Genomic DNA, 17,870 nt, shown 5'->3' with positions numbered 1-17,870 from the left:
TATGGCTGTGATTTCCACCCTCTGCAATAGCATCACTGAGACCTACCTATCTGGAAGCATAACACTTTTTTTTTTTTAAGATTTATTTATTTATGCATACAGAGCTGGGGTATAGGCCAGAGATGCGGGGTGGGGGTGTGGGGGGTGGCGGTGGGGTGAGAAGATTCACCAGAACAGGCAGATTGACCGAAATACACTGCTTAGGGGAGCAGCGGGCAAGTCAGAAGAGGTCTGCTGCACCATGTGGGTAGCTCCCTGGACGACCAGGGATCGAACTCGTGCTGCAGAGGCTGTGGATTGCTTCATAGTGCTATGCTTAACCCCTTGTGCCACCAGGGAGGCCCAGGAAGCTTAACACTTTTTTTTTTTTTAAAAAATAATTTGGGTTCACAGAAGACTTGCCAAGTTAGCACAGAGATACTCGGCACCAAGCCTCCTTAATATTAACATATTACAAAACCATGCTGCATTTATCAGAACTAGGAGGAACAATGCTAACCATACTACAAACTCCTGGGGATGTGCGTGTTTCTTCCCACGAGTGTCCTTTCTCTGTTCCAGGCTGCCGTCCAAGCAGCTGCACCTCGTTTGGCTGTCACGTTTCCTTTGTTGTCTTCAACCTGTGACAGTTTCTCAGTCTTTCCCTGTCGGTCACAATAGACACTTAAAACTTTTATTTTGAAGTCTATTGAGGTAATTTGCAGACTGTCCTTTAATTTGGGGTTAACGCATCCTTGAGTTTAGACTGAAGCTGGCCGCAGAGGCGAGGAGCCCTTCCATCAGGGAGCATGCAGTCCTGGGGACTGTGACCTGGACCACTTGGGTAGGACAGCATTTGCCAGGCTCCTCACAATGGGCACTCTCTAGTGGGCAGTCACTAAGTCCACCCCACGCTCAAGGAAATGGGGATTAAGCTCCACCTTCTGCAGGGAGGGTGATCAAGGAATTTATGGACATGCGTTATAACCAAAGCAATGTTTTATAAATTTTGGGTGGAGATATGTTGAGCCTCTGCAAAATCCAGTTTCTCCTTAAAGCTGCACCCACTCATGTTCGCATGCGAAGTGGAGTGTGCCTGCAGCAGTTATTACTGTGGTATAGTAATGGTGGTTTTCTGCTTTCCTTATTCCTTCTATATTTCTTAGAAACTTTCTATTATATATGTTATATATTATATATTATATATACATACATAAACATATACACACAGTTGCAGTTTTATTTTGCCAATAATATCTCTTGGGGGGCACTGTAAATTTGGGAATGCATATGTATATATGTATAAGTATAGACCACACTGTATAGGGTCCAAGATTACATTTTCTCATCTCAGCAATTGTATAGATCTTACTACGCCCACCACCAAAAGCCCAGCCACCATCTACTCCCCCCAATGGACTCCCTCCCCACATTTACTCCCTTTTCCCTTCTCTTAGGTAACTGCCATTCTGTTGTCAGCCTGAAACAGTATTTTTAATGGATACCTAGTTTTATCCCAGTGTGCTTTGTGACTTGGTTTCTTTTCTTTGGGCTCTTCAACTTGGGTAAGTCCTACTCTTGAGATCATCTTTTCTTTTGAAAAACAGATTTATAGATTTTCTTATCCTCCTTGAAAATCATCAGATTTTTGATAAGTTTTGGCATTACAAAAATCACATATAGGGCCTCCCTGGTGGCACAGGGGTTAAAGAGAGCACTGTCAGGCTGTCACTGGCCACTACAGCACGAGGTCTATCCCCGGCAAGCCAGGGAGCAACCCACATGGTGCAGCAGATCTCTCCTGTCTCACCCACTGACACCCTCAGCAGTGTATTTCAGTATATCTGCCAGTTCTGCTCCCCACTCTCTCTGGTTAATCCCCCCCTCCACACCTCTGGCTTACACCCCAGTTCTTATATGCATAAATAAATAAATCTTAAAAAAATCACATATATTATCATCATTAGTCTCTCCAACGCAAAGTCCAACATGAGATTTCTCTTGGTTCTCTGTATGAGGATGCGCTTATTCTTTATGTATCTGCTTTAGCTTGTGTTGGGAAAACTGTTATCATGAGATCACCTTTGCTTTCTTGTCTGCTGTAAGAATACAGGCTAATAATAGAAGTAGATACATTTTGCTGTATATCAGTTTAAATATTTTTATGCAACTCCCTACATTTTAATGTTTCAAGGGTTGAGAATATTTTCTTTACTTTTATTGAGATAAAATTGATATATAACATTGGATTCATTTTAGGTGGATAACAAAATGATTTGAGCTGTGTATTTGTAGTAAAATGATTACTACAATAAAGTTAACATCCATCACCACATACTTAAATTGTTTTCCTTTGATGAAATCTTTTAAGATCTATTAGAAAAAACTTTAAAAATATACAATACAGGATTGTTCACTACAGGTTGCCATGCAGTTTATTATCCTCCCAGAACTTATTTATCTTGTCACTGGAAGTTTGTACCTTTTGACCTCCTTCACCCATTTTGCCGAGACCCCAATCCCCGCCCCTGGCATCCACCAAATATCACCCAGCTTCAAGTTATCAAGGTGTAGTCAATTTTGTTTCCTCTCTCAATACCCCCTTGTTTATTTGAAGTGAATCCAAGCTATTACATTATTTTATCTTAAAGTCTTTTGTAGGTATCAGACTGTTTTTTTGGCATCAAATGGAAAGAATTCATTTATTAATTTGCTCACTTATTTATTGGTCAGCACTGAGTCATATTCAGGAAAAACTGATTAAAAAACATAAAAAAACAGGGCCTCCCCTGGTGGCGCAGCGGTTGAGCGCTGGGCTGTGAAGCTGCCCGCAGCCTCTGCAGCGCTGGTTCGTTCCCCGGCTGCCGGCGAGGGTCCCACATGGCGCGCAGACCTCTCCTGCCACTCCCGCTGCTCTCCTCAGCAGTGTATTTCATCGGTCTGCCGGTTCTGTTCCCCGCTCTGGCTCTGGTGAATTCTCTCACCCTCCCGCGCTTCTGACTGTACCCAGTGCTTGTATAAATAAATAAATCTTTAAAAAAACAAACAAACAGAAAAGCATAAAAAACATAAATACACTACTGCATGGATGTATATACGTAAGTGGATGTTGATGTCACTATCTGATTCACTCTGGTTACTACACTAAGAAGCTACTTCTTCCTTCTTTTTGTCCCAGTTTCTTGATGTGTGAAAGGGGATAAGAATGACACCTTACTTCCATGACTGTTGTGAAGAGTAACTGCATAACTTTTGGAAATGTGGGCATCAAAAAACAATAATTAATTGTAACTAATTGGAATAAATTAATTATAATGGAAACCCTTGTGTCCCTAATAATACTTAAAGAGGGAGCCAGAAAAACTAATTTGTCCCCAGTTCAGATGGCAATGAAACCATCTTTTTACTTTTGAAAGTTAATAAAGGTCAAGAATTTATCCACTCAAGATAGAAATATAAAAGAAACATATTTTAGTGTAATTAAACAATGTGTTGTTAAGGAAATCTCTAATTTACAGGAGAAGGTCAATAGGTAAATGCTTAAGGTAACATATAATGAGAAAATCATTGATGTGCCACCCCTAAGGAAAGTATTGACTTAGAAAAGGATAAAAGCATTACACCATTAGGTTAACAGCTAATAGGTAGGGTGATCATCCATCCCAGTCTGGCGGAGATGGTCCAGGTTTATGACTGTTGCCCAACAGTGCAGAAAATATTCTGGTTACAGTAGAACAGCTGAGCTGTCATCACCTTAATCCAGTGGCAACCTTAGCATCACTAAGGTAAAACAGCAGGTATTCACGTGTCTCTGGATATGATAAAATACATACCACTAACTGTGAAGTTCCCTTGACCCAAATGCTCAATTTAAACTTGATCAAGTCTTCAGGTCTTACTTCTGGCTCATAGGAAAGTCATGGCTTAGAGAAAGCTATCAGACAGAGCCAGAAGGTAGACTGGTGCTGGTGTCTTCAGCACATCCCTATTATGATAAAAGGGACTTTTCTAGGTCACAAGTGACAAGTGACATGGCAACCACAGGCATTGCACAGTTCTTAAATGGATCTTTATTTGGCCAACTCTGTGGTTTGCACATCTTAGCACAGTTGGGAGAATTTATTTATTTTTATTTTTTTAAAGATTTATTTATTTATGCATACAAGAACTGGGGTGTAAGTCAGAGATGCGGGGGTGGAGGATTCACCAGAGACTTAGTGGGGAGGAGAACAGGCAGATGGACTGAAATACACTGCTGAGGGAGCAGCAGGCAAGACAGGAGGTCTGCTGTGCCATGTGGGTTAGCTCTCTGTCTGGGGGATTGAACTCGTGCTGCAGTGGCTGCCAATAGCTTGATAGTGCTGAGACTTAAACCCTGTGCCACCAGGGAGGCCCTTGGGAGAATTTATTTATTTATTATTATTTATTTATTTTTGATTTATTTATGCATACAAGAACTGGGGTACAGGCCCGAGGTGTGGGGGGTGAGAGAATCCAGCAGAGACAGAGTGGGGAACAGAACAGGCAGATCGACTGAAATACACTGCTGAGGGAGGAGCGGGCAAGCCAGTAGAGGTCTGCTGTGCCATGTGGGATGCTCCCTGGCCGGCTGGGGATCAAACTCATGTTGCAGTGGCTGCGGACAGCTTCATAGGTTGTGTCTTAACCCCTTGTGCCACCAGGGAGGCCCTATTTATTCATTTTTAAAGATTTATTTATGCATACAAGAGCTGGGGTACAGGCCAGAGGTGTGAGGGCATGAGAGGATTCACCAGAGACAGAGTGGAGAACAGAACAGGCGGATTGACAGAAATACACTGCTGAGGGGAGCAGTGGGCGAGTCAGGAGAGGTCTGCTGCGCCATGTGGGTAGCTTCCTGGCGGGGGATCGAACCCATGCTACAGTGGCTGCGGATAGCTTCATAGGTTGCGTCTTACACCCTTGCGCCACCAGGGAGGCCCAACTTGGGAGAATTTAAATGTGAACTTGGTATTACTGTTCATTTTGTTAGGTAAAAAATGTTATTTCTGATAAGCAGAAAACTAGTGTTTTCTTTTCTTTTTTTTTTTAAGATTTATTTATTTATTTATTTATTTATTTATTTATTTATTTATTTATTTATTTATTTATTTATTTATGCAAGCACTGGGTACAGTCAGAAACCAGGGACGTGAGAGAATTCACCAGAGCCACAGCGGGGAACAGAACAGGCAGACTTGACGAAATACACTGCTGAGGGGAGCAGTGGCCGCGGCAGGAGAGGTCTGCGTGCCATGTGGGACCCTCGCTGGTGGCCAGGGATCGAACCAGCACTGCAGAGGCTGCGGGCAGCTTTGCAACCCAGCGCTCAACCGCTGCGCCACCAGGGGAGGCCCAGTGTTTTCTTTTTTAAGGAGAGACAAACTGAAGTACTTAGGGTTGGGATGTTATAATGTTTATAATTCAAAGCACTTTAGCATTAAAAACAAAGTGAGTTGATGAGCAAAGAAAAGAAAACATATAAAAACACAGAAAGTTCAATCTTACAATAGGTAGCAATAAGGGATCAGAATATTACAAGGACGTCTGGGGTAGTAGTGGAAAGGAACACAATAGGAGAAATTGCCTAGAAGGGGGTGACTGGGGTCAGATGTTCTCTGAACAATACTTCCTGAAAAACATAATATTTAAATTGAGGCCTGACAGTGCATAGGTAAGGTGCCTGCAGTGATGCCTACTGTCAGCTATTCAGTTCTTGTGTGTGACCTAGGCCACTGAGGTGCTTCTAATGAGCAGAAGGTGGCCAGGAGTCATGGAAACTCACTGCCAGTAATAGGTCACAAAAAGTCTGTGCCTTCCATTTTGTGCTCATTCACCCCCCCCCCCACCATCTGTCATTGCTCATGTTGGGAGAAGCTAACCCCATGAAGAGCCCCATGTGATGTGTCCTCGGTCCACCAGACCACAAGGAAGTGATACATGCCAACAACCAGGTAAGTGAACTTGGAAGCAGACCTTTCAAGCTCAGATGAGTCTTCAATCCGGGCTGACAGTCTGCTCGTCATCTCATGAGAGACCTCAAGCCTGAGATGCCAGTTAGCCTGAGGTGCTGACCCAGGAAAATTGTGAAATAATACCTTTTGTTGCCTTAAGTTGCTAAGTTTTGGGGTAGTACGTTTTATAGCCATAGATAACTAACACATATAGGAAAGAGTTATTTGGATGAAAGAGGCAAACTGAGGGTTTGGGCAGAGAGAAAGCGCTGAAGTAATGACCTGAGGTGAGAAGAGTGACTGAAAGAAACTAGTATAATTGGAATTTAGTGAGCAAAGGGGAAAGATGGAGCATAGAGAAGGGCATGATGTTGATTCTGAGGGCTATAAAGGCTATGTCAAATGTCAGTTCTTTATCCCGAGGGTGATGAGAAGCCACTGAAAGAATTTTGAGAGAAGGACATTTTATAAGTTTTAGTTGGATGCTTCAGAGAACAGAATTGAGAGGGCAAAGACAGATGCTCATCTGGGGGAAGAGCTGAATCATCCAGGTGTGGTTACAGAAAAGAGGCCATTGCTTTTCTCAGCTCAGTTCTGCAAAGGTCAGCAGTACTCTGTGACCTTCCTCTAGTCACCCAAAACTGGCCCAGGGATGGGCATATGAATTCATACCAGCTAATATGCTGGCCAGCCAGTGACTAATCATATTTTGTCTTTGAAGAAATTGAACCGATAGATAGCCAGAGATTTGGCAGTGATGTTGGGGCAGTAAGCAGTGAGTTGAGCTAGGGTGTTGACTTTATAGCCATGTTAAATAGAATTAGAGAGGAGGCAGGGGTGTGCATTAAGAACAGACTAAAGCAAACGGGCAAAGAAAATTAGAGAGGAGAAGCCATGCAGCCTCTGAGAAGGGAGGGAACTCCCCAGGTCTGTGAAGCTTCCCTCTCTTGGTAAAGGTTAGGGCAGCTGGCCTGCTCATCTGTAGATTAGTAGGATTCTTTTCCTTATACCCCCAAAATGTCCTGACTAGAATTGAGTTTTTTATTAGGACTGAATAGGTTATTTGGTATCTATAAATTAAGAAAAATGTATGTGAGGAGATAGAATGCAAATGCTCCGTCTTCTGCTATTCTCAGCATTTGCTGAGGACATAACTTTGGACTCAGTATATTCATAAGAATGCCTTTATTTCAGTCCAGCCACTCTCAGGCCCTTTCAGGCAGACCAAAGGCTCATACTAGACATAATGGGGGAATGTACAATGGTTTCTGAGCCTCTCATACCTAGAGATTGAATGGATATTAGGGAATGAGAGGTGAGAAACTTTTGTTCTAAATTTCATAATGACAACTCAGGATGATACAATGACAGTTAGAAGGCAGATGCAATTGAGATGCCATGTGGCAAAGTGTTGACTGCTGCCCTGATGTGTTTGTAAAGGATGACCGTAGCCTGGGGAGACTTTGTGCTCAAATTGCTGATTGGGAGTAGAGCATAGAAATATGAATTCTGTAGCCTGACTGCCTCCGTTTGCATTTCAGTTTTGCCACTCACTAGCTGCTGTGTGACTCTGTACTCGACTTAATCACTCTGCATCTCTGTGATCTGTAAACTAGAAATACTAATGTTTACTTCATAGTGTTTTTTCTGATAAAGGTCCAATGGTTCATTCATTTTAAGTACCTAAATCAGTGCCTAGCTCATAGAAAATGATCAATAAATGTTAGTTATTAAGTGAGAGAGTTACATAACACACTTGGCAACTAGGGACTAAACAAACATAAGCTACTATTACTTTCTTCTCTGATCATGTACATTGACTTAGACTAACCTTTATTATTTACAGAGTAATATTGTTTATCTAATTTTAGCTTCTTGGCTGACAGCTCATTGTCTTCATATATTTGTGTGCAAAAAGCTGGAAACTTAGTAGCAAAATGCCCCATATTATTTATTGAAGCTTGTTCATTGTTGCCTTGGCCCTTGCAAGTCATTACTTATAAAATCTCATAGCAACTCTTTATTTTCCAAATAAAGAAGCTGTAGTTATGAAAAATCAAGTAGCTTGCCCGAAATGACGCAGCCAGCAGTTAGCAGAACCAGGACTAGAATCCTCATCTCCTTTATTCCAAAACCTGTTAGCAACTGCTATCCATACCGTCAGCGAGGTAGCCACTGAGTCGAGCTGGGCAGATGCTCTCCATTTCTGAGATTTCTTGAAATGTTTCAAACTACATCTGCAATTCAGATAGTTCTGCCAGTAGTTCCTTCCCCAATTTATTTGTTTTATCACAGCAACTTATAACACTCATTATCCTTCAACAGATTACTTCATACACTTTACGAGGTATTCTAGTAGTTAATAATATATTTAATCACATGGCTAGAACTGGGTGATGACGTCAGGCTCCTGTTACCGAAAAGCTGGAAATAGCTCTTTTCCATAGCAATTCTGTGATTGGCTTAGGGGCAGCCATGGTCGAGTTTTGATTGGCTCGTGCAGTGGAAATGGTCTCGGGCTGAGCCAATATGGCCAGTACGTGGCCAATATGGCTGCACAATTGGCTTTCCTGGAAGCCGGCAGACACGTGGCTACCGCGGGCGGGGCAGGAGGTGGGAGGACCTAGCTTTGCCCACCGCGAGAGGGCGCCGGTGGTTCCTCGTAGCCACAGCCTCATTTCCCATAAAGCCTCCGAGAGACCAATCAACTGGCTGTCTCCATACCGCTTTCAAAGTCGGCGGGTCCTTTGACCAATAGTAAGGCAGGTACCTCCCCCAGCCCAAAGATTGATGGAAACTCTCGCCAATAATATCTTAGATCTCGGCTATCTCCGCCTTCCTCGCACGGAATTGACGATACGTCTGACCAATAGGGGACGCCGAGTCGGCGGGTAGATGAACGCGGCCCTCTGTAATGGCGGAGCGTGGCGGGGACGGGGGGGACGGTGAGCGATTCAACCCGGGGGAGCTCAGGTAAGGGGCGCAGCCCGGCCTTACATCTCGGCGCGCCGGGGTCCCGGGCGCGTCGGCTTGCCGCGCAGCGGCCCGGGGTGGAGGATGGGCCGAGGAGCCGCGGCTTCTCGGGGCCAGGACCGCATGGGGCTGGGGAAGGGGGAAGGGGAAGGTGGCTTGAATGAGAGCCGGGCCGGGGCCGGGCCTCGGCCTCCTGCGCGTTCAGGGGGCGCTCCCTGCTGTTCCCACGGGGCCTCGGCGCCCCTCGCGGCCTGAGCCCTGGGGCCGCGCCCGGCGTTCCCGCCCTGGGACCCCGCCTGGGCCGCGTGCCGCCTCCGCCAGGGCCGCCCCAGCTCTCCTCCCGGCGGCGCGCCTCGGCGGGCCCGGTTCTCCCTTCCACCCCCCTCCACGCCGCGGCGGCGCCCCGGAGCCCTCGCCTCCCCCGGCTCGGCCTTCTCCGGGCCCTCCGTGGTCGTTTGGGGGCTCCGCGTTGGCCCTGTAGCTGCTTCCTCATCTCACTCGCTTTTCTTAACTTCGGGTGCGTTTTCTTTCTTTCTCTGCTTTTATTCCTTAACCCGCATTTGTGAGCAGCAGCCGCCGCCGCCGCCGCCTGTTACTCACAGGTGCCAGGAAGCCCTGCGCGGAGATTTAGCTCGTTTAGGGCTCGCAGCCACCCTTCGGAGTAGTTGCTGTTCTCCTTTTGCAGGCCACAGGCCAGAGCCATCTTCCTTTAAGTCGCTCGCCCATCTTAGAGGTGAGGAAACTGAGCCTCGCTGAGGTCGAGGTGGACCAAGGTCGCAGGGGTGAAATTGTGGCTCCAGGAAGTGCCGTGAACCCCTGGGGCAGGCTCCGGAGCCTGCGGTCTCCAGCGTTCTTCGTCCATCCTCGCGCTTGCTCTGTAGAGTGCAGTGACCTTTCTTGCTGCCTCTGGTATCTCATTGCCTGTGGAATTGGAATGAAGATTTGATAAAATAAAAGTGTCCTGGAAAACTCTGTAGTCAGTGTTTTTTTGAGGAAAAAGAGCTTTATGCATATTTGATGCAGGTTTTGTGTGTGTGTGTGTGAGGGAGAGGAAAATGTCATTTCAGATGTTGAGTTCCCCCATTCTGAATTGTGCCATTGTCAGCATTTGAAAATGAAAAGGAGCAGTTTAGGTTATGAGGACTGTGGTGTAGTCTACAGGTCAAGATGCAGTTGTATAAGGAAATGGTATTATTGCTTTTCACGCTTGTTGGAAAAAAGGTGTTAAGAGTCTGAATTGTCACACAAAAATCCTTGGTTTGGCAGAAATGAAGTCTTATTTAAACTTGTACACTTCAGTAATGAGGAATCAAAGTGCATTGTCAGGGTTGTTCAGTATTAGTGATGGAGGATTTATTACTGATTCTAATCTCAAGGGGGGGTTATTTACTTGTCTTATGGATTTTTGGGGGAACACTGCTTTGTATTTTAGAGAGTATCTTTGTATTAATAGTAGTTTAGACATTTTACAGAACTGATTTGAATAAGGCTTTGAATTAGGTGTTTAGTTGTAAATATTCTATACTTGGCCTCTTGGGTTCGAAGTTGCTTCCAGAGCATGTTGTACGGCACTTTATTTTACCATTTCTCTTGTGGTTAATGAGAAATTGGCTGTTTATGTGACCTCTTTAAAGGTTGAAAGCTGAGCTTTTTTTTTTTTTTTTTTTTGTATTTGTATCCTGAGGAGATTTTCATGGTATGTCTGTCATAGCCCCTAGGAAATGGTGTTTGTAGATAAAACAGTAAGTAAATGAATGTAGGAGATTTAGGGATGGTTCGTTTACTTCTTGGATCCTCATTTGTTAAGCGTGTACAGTCATTGGCTTAGGTGTTGGCAGTAGAGCCACAAAAGCATTGTCCTTGAGAAATTTCTATGCTAGTTAGGATTGATCTAGTTTCTAAACTAACTGCATCAAATTGCATCAAATGAGGATGTCTGTGAGTGTAAAGTGACTTAGCTACTGGGGTATGTGGCAGAGTATGGGTTAAAACCCATGTCTTCTTCACTTGTGGTTCACTACGTCAGTTATTTGTCTGCCATAAGTCAATGGCATCTTTCCATCTCTGCCCCTCCTGTGGAAGTATTTGCAACCTGTACCATTGGGGAGATTGCATATCTGAATGCAATGGAATATATTTGCTCTTGTAAAAGAAAATTTGTGTTTCTGTTCATGCAAGTAGGCTTTTGTTGTTACAAAAGGTTTTAAGTGATAAGAATACAAATAATCTTCAATGGAGAGAATTTATCTGGAGATCTACATGCCATCAGTCAGTCCTTTTATAGTTCAGGGACATCAGCCATAACATTTAAGAGTCGTGTTTGCATAGATTCTTTACCCAGGGCCTTTTTTTCACTGATTAGTGCTTTATGATTTATGGCAAGGTATTTGCAGTCTAAATTTCTTCAACTTTAAATTGGAATAAGATCTTGCTGGTGTTACAACTGACTAACTGCCTTAAATAAGTTATTTTTCTGTGCCATAGTTTCCTATGGTGTCAAAGTTCACTGGTTTGTGAGGACTAAAAGAGATAGTGCAAATGATGTCTGCATAACTGTATGTAGGAAGTACCTGGTGTTCATTATCAGTATTAAAACTATAATATTTGAATTCTTAGCATCCTGGGTACTGGGATACTGCAGTATACTAAGGGGAAACTTCGTGTTAGTGGGTAGAGATAAAACAGAAGGAGCAAAATGAGAGATTTCGTCACAGCATTTACCATAATTGAAAACTCAGATTGGGTAATGAGCCAGAGAGGGGCCTGTAGAAGCTGGGGGTAGGGAAGGAGTTTGTGGTTACATTTGAGCTGAGAGTGAATAATGAGAAGGAGCCAATCATTTAAAGATGGGGCAAGAGCATGATTGGCAGAGGTGACAACAGATGCAGAGGCTCCAAGGTAACGAACTTGTGATCAAAAGGAAAACTAGAGGCTGGAGAGATTACCAAGAGTCAGGTTATACTCTGATAGTAATTACAGCAATAATAATAGTAGCAACACTATTACTCATTTGCCATTTAACACATGCTAATACTGTGCTAGCACAGCAACAACAGTAATAGCTAATGTATAGCATTTTTATACTTAGAGCTTTTCCGAGTGCTTTATTAGCTTACCCGATCCTCGGTGCAGGTGTTGGTCGGTTGTTGAGATGAAGCAGTATAAAGAATTCTGCACCTGTGCTCCACCTAGCTGATTCAATAAATGGCAACTTTTAGGCTGTTGTGGGAGGAAATTACGTGGATTTCGTCACTAATTTAGTGGCATGTTTTTGAAAGCCATCTAGTCATTGACAGGGAAGTTCCTTTTATAGGTAGAGCACTGTGCTAGGTTTTGTGGGGGAATGGAAGTAATTATAATTAAAGTCATTTGCTATATAGCTGATACTATATACTAATTTTTTTTGTATTATAGTGAACAGAGAGATGAGAAAGGTTTTATTTCTGTTCTCCTATTCATTTACATCAGAGGAAAGGCAGGCTTAGAAATTATGTAACTTGTCTGACAACAAAAGGCAGAGCCCTGATTTGACTTTTTTGTGATTCTGGAGCGTAATTGCTTAACTTCAAGCTGTGCTTAGTATGAAAATCTAAAGAAAGAAATACTGTAGATTTTTTGAGAAAGAGGAGGCAGATTCAAAGGTAATCTAACGTAAAGGTACCTAATTAACTCAAGAGTGAAATAGTAGCTTTCCTGGGCAGTTAGCTTTTTTTTTTTTGTACTAAAGGTTAAGACGTTCTTTAAGTATCGGTGGCCATGTGTGTTCTGGGGGTGCATATAATTTGAAAAAAGAGTATTCTGATAAAACTAGTAGTCCTTTTTATAATACTATTTTTAACTCATACTTTCTAATCTTGTGTGTAGGATCATTTGCAAAACTACTACGTTTGATATAGTATTTCTGGAGTTTATAGTCTTAGTGTTTTAGAAGGCAAATTGGTTTTTTATATTAGAATTTCTTTTTGTGTTAGAATTGAACTATGATGTAGAAAATTAGAGAAAGTTTGAAGGGTAATCCTAAGTAGAGGGTTGAACATGAAGCAAAGTGGGAAGAGCTTGGTGAGGAGAGAATAAAATAATGATTATCTTCAAATAACATAAGGATATAATTATTCTTCTCAGCACAGAAATGTAAATTGCATGAGTAATGGTGAGATTTATGGTAGTTACTGGAAACTGTTAGGTGCTCAGTAAATTGACTGTGGCACATTTTAATAAAAATAAAGGATTCTCTATGCCCTGCTTGTAAGTCAACTTAGATCCAGTGTCACCTATGTATTCACTGGTACATTCAACAGTTATTTGTTAGCCCTGCTGTGTGCAGACCTAACTGTCTGCTAGGAATATAAAGGGCGAATAGCACAAACAGAACTACTTTAGAAGGGCTTAAGGGACAGCAGAGTATGGTGTTTAAGAGCCATTTGCCTGTTTAAAACCTGGCTTTACCACTGAACTAGATGTGTGAGGTCAGGCAAGTTATTTCACTCTATGTGCCTTAGAGTCCCCATCTGTAAAATGAGGTTGGTAACAATATCTGACTCAGGGTTGGTATGATGGTTAAATCATTTTAAAAGGGCTTAGAGCACTGCCTGGCACATAAGGAATACCTTTTTTTTTTAAGCCCTTGTGCGAGGAGATTAATAGTACCATCTTACATGATATTATTTACCTGCTTGATGCCATGGAGAAAATAAACGAGGGTGTTTCCTAGAGAGTGAAGGATGAGGTAGGGTGCAATGTAGAGAAGGACTTTTTCTTTAGGTGATCTCTTAAGCTGTAAAAACTTTGCAGGTAATTCCAAACTTGGGGAAAAAATGCAAAAATAATGATAGTCCACTTGTGTACCACTTAGTGCCTGTTACTCTGAACCATCTGAGGTAAGATACAGACACCATCACTAGACATTTAGGTGTGTGTTTTCTAAGAATAGAGATACTCTCTTGTTTAACGAGAGCACAATTATCAACTTCAGAAATTTACAATGCAATGAGACTTTAATTTATTACCCATATTTCCAGTGTTGTCAATCAATCCAACCTGTCTTTTAAAGCATTTCTTCCCTCTACTACAGGATCTAAACTAGAGTTAGTACAGTAATATCCCCCCTTATCTGTAGGGAATATGGTCCAAGACCCCCAGTAGATGCCGTGGTTAGTACCAACCCCTACATATGTGTATATGCATGCTATGTTTTTTTGTATGCATATCTATGATAATGTCTCTTTCATAAATGAGTCACAGTAGGAGATTAACAGTAATAGATAATAATAAAGTAGAGCAATTATGACAATGTTATAATAAAAGTTAATGTGAATGTGTTCTCAAAATATTTATTGTGCGAAATATGTTTGGACAGCATCTAACTATGGGTAACTGAGACTGGAAAGCAAAACCACAGATGAGGGGGCCCTGTTGTATTTTGTTATGTCTTAGTCTTCTGTAATCTAGAATATTTCACAGCCTTCCTTTGTCATTTATGTGTAACATGGACATTTCTGAAGAATGCAGCTCCAGCACTCCCCTTCTATAGAACTTCCCTTATTTTGTGTTTGTCTCATATGTCCTTATTACATCGAGGTTACTCATTCTTACCTGGAATAGATGATACTGTGTCCCTCAGTCATGTGATGTGTAGATGGTACTAACACCTAGTCAAGGTATTGCCTAGTTACCCTGTTATATAGGTAGTGTATTTTCTCATCCTTCCTTGCAACTGTCAGCACGTGGGGCACCTCATTAAGACCATGCAGATACCCCCTTATCCACATTCCCTCCTGCACTTAGTGGGCGTTGACCATTCTTCCTGTTGCAGTTTTTACTGTGATCACTTCCCAGCTCTATTTGTTCTTAAATTGGATGTAATTCGAGATCTACATTTCTGTAGCTACGTTTTTGTAATTTTGAGAAAGAAAAATGTATTCATTGCTTTCCCACACAGGATGGCTCAGCAGCAGGCCTTGAGGTTCCGAGGCCCGGCTCCCCCACCCAATGCGGTGATGCGAGGCCCACCACCTCTCATGCGACCTCCCCCACCTTTTGGTATGATGCGAGGCCCTCCGCCACCACCTCGGCCCCCGTTTGGACGTCCTCCTTTTGACCCTAATATGCCGCCAATGCCTCCTCCGGGAGGAATTCCACCACCAATGGGCCCACCACATCTTCAGGTGAGGAATGCAGAGGCTGCCGTTTCTTTGTTGGCATCATTTTCAGTATTATGTGTGATTTTTGTTTTAAAAATTTGTGTTCTTAGTTTCATTTTGTAGAAAAATGGAAATGAAGAGAACATCCATATATTAATGTATTGCTCCAAAAGCAGTGGGAGCAGTAATTAGTATGGAAATTCGGAAAGCAGATTTAAATGGTGATAGAAAAGTGTACATATAAAACTAGGGTTGAGCAGCCTGGTTCTTACTTGTCTTTATTTCTGAGAATTGTCTTTAGCAGTCCATCTTCTTTATGGGAAACAAAGTTTGAAATCTTAATACATGAGTAGGGGAAATTTATTTTTGGTGATACATGTTGGTGATAAAAATAAATACACACACATTCCTGAGTAATTTGCAAAAATACTTGTAGGATAGAATCTAGAAAGTGACAACAAACACATTTTGTAAGCTTAATATTTGCATGTTCTCTCCCCATGACGAAAAAAGAGTTAGCTTGCAATTTTAGCTATAGAATCATTACTTTAAGTGGAATTACTTTAAGTAAAAACTTTTCTGGTATTTCCCTAGTAGGTACAGATTTTACTGTCTGAAATGAAATCATGAAGATGTCAACTCTTAATGTCTCCCTTTGGAATTGTATTCTTTTTGTTTGAGTCTGTATCTGTTTTCTTAGTTTATCCTGCTTATATGTTCTGAAATCAAATGAAGATAATGTTATCTGCCTTCCATTAGCATAGATAATCAAGAAAGAACTTAGTAAAAATAGAAAAAGATAATGATGAACTATTTAAATGATGCTAATTCTCTTTATAGATGGTTGCGTTTATAGAAGAGGCTTGTTAACTTACTCTAATTTGTGCCTTTAAGAGTTAAACCTACTTGCATAATATCATACACTGTAATGGACTAATGTAACCCACTAATGGAAATATATCAGATGTTGTAATGGGATGCTTTCTAATGTTGTGATACTTTTCTTGGTCCTGATGGATAATTGTGTGGTTTTACATTAAGTTCAAGTGAGTTCCAGCTAATGGTGCATAAGACCTATTGGGGTAGATATTTTATAGAATGTGGGTCTGTTGATTTGATGGTGTCTACCACCAAATCTAAAAAAAGGGGGCATGGAAAAGAGCAGTTTTAGGAATATAAAATAGTTCCATATTCCTATTATCTAGATTAAGGTGTTTTGGATAATTGAATTCTAATGACTTGTAGATTACAGAAGAATTTTTATAAATCCTGTTCAAAATCTGTTTTAGAAATGTCAGATCACTTTTTGCTTTAGTAAATAAGATATAAGAGTTGAATTGTTTGGTTGGGGATCTGGTGTTGTGTTTGCAGTCATTTAAGAATGACAGTGAAGGACACATCAGAGATAGGAGTGAATCCATAATGACTCCAGGAAAATATTTAAAAAATTGCAACATATGCTTGTTGAACTTAAAGTAGGTAATTATTTTACTTGTATCATTTACTTAGTGATAATCACTTCTTGGATAAGCTATGTTATTATTTGTAAACTAGGAAATGAATGTTTTCCTAGTTAACATTTTTTTTCTCCTAGGTACAGAATGAAGGGTTAGGTATATTCAGTTTGTTTCTTTTCACAAAAACAGTATTTATAAAATACTGTTTATCTTACTGTTGTTTCCTATTGCAGGAGAGTGGTGGGAGACCTTGGTGTTTGCTGTTGAATAAAATATAAAAATTACTTTCTTTTAAAAGTAATGCAGTGTTTAATGTATGAAAATGTAAAGTATAAAGAATGAAGCAAAATTCACCATAATCCTGTAACCCAAACATGACCACTGTTAGTATTATGAAGTATTTCTAAACATTTTGTTACAGAGAAATTTTGCTTATGCAACCTAGATGACTTTGAGTGGATTATAAAATTAGTTTCTCTTGGTTTTAGGAATGTAGTAGTCATCTGAAGGGAAACTGATAAATACAAGAGACCTTTACTGTGCTTTTGAATTAACAGAGACCACCTTTTATGCCTCCACCCATGGGAACCATGCCTCCTCCACCGGGTATGATGTTTCCCCCTGGAATGCCTCCTGTGACTGCTCCTGGTACTCCAGCACTGCCTCCTACTGAGGAGATCTGGGTGGAAAATAAAACTCCAGATGGAAAGGTAAATGATAAGCTATATTTAGGTTGTCGTTTTCCTGATGACACAAGAGTAAAACGAAGAGTTCTGGCAGATTGAGATCATGAGAGCATCCTGGCCAAAAAGAATGAGTGTTGGGTAAGCAGGCTGGGTAGGCCTCCAGGAAAGGCTCATTGGATTGAACTCTGCATGGATACAAGGTTCCTGGGAGTGTTTGCTTACGTTGAAGGGTGATTCTAGAAGCTTGTATTTTAGACAGTTGTGTTCCAGGTTCCCCAAAGCACTCCCAGGTTTAGCGTTTGCTGGAAGGACTCACTGAACTCAGTATGTAGTTGTATTCATGTATAAGACTAATAACTCTGAAGGGATGTACAGCAAAACCAGCAGAGGGAAAAAAACACCTGGGGCAAAGTCTGGAGGAAACCACCCACAAACTTCCAAGTGTCCTCTCTATGGAGATTCATAGAACTTGTTTAACTCCTTCAGCATGAAATTGTGACAACACATGTGAAGTGTTGTCTACCAGGAAACTCACCTGAACCTGGTAGTTGAGGGAACTAGCACATACTTGGCACCTTCTTCATAACATTGCCAAAATTCCAGGCTGCCAAGAGGAAAGTAGCTGTTCAGCATAAACTGCATTATTTGCAGTTAGGGAATGAT

General features: G+C 41.7%; 1 protein-coding gene across 5 annotated transcripts in view; it reads left to right on the top strand.

Annotated features, from left to right (window-relative positions):
• The first annotated feature begins 8,840 nt into the window (after positions 1 to 8,840).
• Positions 8,841 to 17,870, top strand: part of TCERG1 (transcription elongation regulator 1) — a 62,162-nt gene continuing 53,132 nt past the window's right edge. For all 5 annotated transcript variants that reach the window (XR_008551416.1, XM_037509006.1, XM_037509005.1 and 2 more), the window contains exons 1-3: positions 8,841 to 8,924; positions 14,863 to 15,088; positions 17,079 to 17,231. Coding sequence is in view for 4 of the 5 variants with exons in the window: in XM_037509006.1 (XP_037364903.1) it covers positions 8,866 to 8,924; positions 14,863 to 15,088; positions 17,079 to 17,231 (438 nt within the window). In the remaining variant the exon portion in view is untranslated. The remainder of the gene's footprint in view (positions 8,925 to 14,862; positions 15,089 to 17,078; positions 17,232 to 17,870) is intronic.

The sequence above is a fragment of the Talpa occidentalis genome, unplaced genomic scaffold (genome assembly GCF_014898055.3).
Source record: "Talpa occidentalis isolate TD23 unplaced genomic scaffold, MPIMG_talOcc4v2.1 talOcc4.13, whole genome shotgun sequence".
In the NCBI taxonomy this organism is placed as follows: domain Eukaryota; kingdom Metazoa; phylum Chordata; class Mammalia; order Eulipotyphla; family Talpidae; genus Talpa; species Talpa occidentalis.
The sequence above is the reverse complement of the archived record's forward strand: the minus strand, read 5'-3'. Positions and strand labels throughout refer to the sequence as shown.